The 1,165-nt window shown below is 48.7% G+C and overlaps 1 protein-coding gene across 1 annotated transcript in view; it reads right to left on the minus strand.

Moving 5' to 3' along the window:
* Window positions 1-426, minus strand: part of LOC134094461 (voltage-dependent calcium channel subunit alpha-2/delta-1-like) — a 6,082-nt gene extending 5,656 nt beyond the window's left edge. The window contains exons 1-2 of the mRNA XM_062547984.1: window positions 407-426; window positions 197-309 (exon numbers count right to left, since the gene is read on the minus strand). Coding sequence (XP_062403968.1) covers window positions 197-309; window positions 407-426 — 133 coding nt within the window. The remainder of the gene's footprint in view (window positions 1-196; window positions 310-406) is intronic.
* Window positions 427-1,165: the final 739 nt, after the last annotated feature.

Raw genomic sequence — 1,165 nt, forward strand, 5'->3', positions numbered from 1 at the left:
ACAATGACTTATTGCATAACAATATAATGACAGCGTGCCCCGGTCAAATGCAAGAGCGGTCCACCTCATGCACCACTTCTGGTACAAGCAACCAGCAAACAAACAAATAAAACAGACGGAACAACCCGAACTCAAAGCTCCTGTGTGGCGAGGGGAGCAGAGGTCAGAGGTCAGCAGGGCTTTGTGGAGAGGATACAGGGCTGCTCGGCCTGCCGCAGGGGCTTGGTGTCGCAGGACAGGCAGGTGCTCCGAGCGTCCGAGATGAGGAACACCAGGTTGGTGTTGGGCAGCTTCTTGGCCATGTACAGCCTGCAGACGCGAGCAAAGACAAAACAGAAACAAAACAACACAAATAAGCCACTGCGTTCGACGTTTGTGTCGGTCGTCCACTCAAGAGTCACGTCACTGGACGCCCTGATGGTCCATGTCCTTATGCTGGCTATCTGCACGCCATGGTGACAAGAGAGGCTGTGCAGGGGTCTCTAAGGCCTGTGAGAAGAGTGCTTGGACAAAGACAAAGGCAGCCAGTCAGAGAGAAGTTGGAGCATTAGAGAGGAGAGGTCTGTTCTGCTCCAAGCTCTTGCTCTATCTCATTTCCTTTGCGAGTGCCGAGTTCTTTTCGAGTGAGTGTCCTGGTTCGGTGAGAACACAGCCACGTGTTATGTTCTTCATGGCTGGAGGTGGTCTCAGCTGAGATGGGCTAAATGAACAAGCCAGGCATTGCTGCAGGAGCTGCTGTGTCTTCCAAAAAAGGGGATGTGCAATGGACACATCCAGAAATTTGAGCGTTTCAAGTGTCGTTTCAAGTCCCAACCTTTCAACACTACCTGGTGTTCACTCATCACTTGCAGCTTGAAACATATTTCATGATTTATATAAGAACTCATTTTAATCTAGTGTAACCCTCTGTACTGTGTGGTGTCTGGTACAGGGCAAAACAGCATCTTCTTACACTGCAGGTATGTTATCCATGAACCTTTTTGTAGCATGGAAACCCTATCAAACTGTATGCATGCACGCACAGTGCAGAACAGACTTGTTCTTTACACACGTTCGCGCATACTAACATGTACAAAAAGTACACAACAGGTAAACTCCTAGCTCAGAGGTTTTGAGCTTAGATATTCCACCACATTTCTGTGGATCACATTAGACTGACTTCAGG

The sequence above is a fragment of the Sardina pilchardus genome, chromosome 10 (genome assembly GCF_963854185.1).
Source record: "Sardina pilchardus chromosome 10, fSarPil1.1, whole genome shotgun sequence".
NCBI lineage: Eukaryota > Metazoa > Chordata > Actinopteri > Clupeiformes > Clupeidae > Sardina > Sardina pilchardus.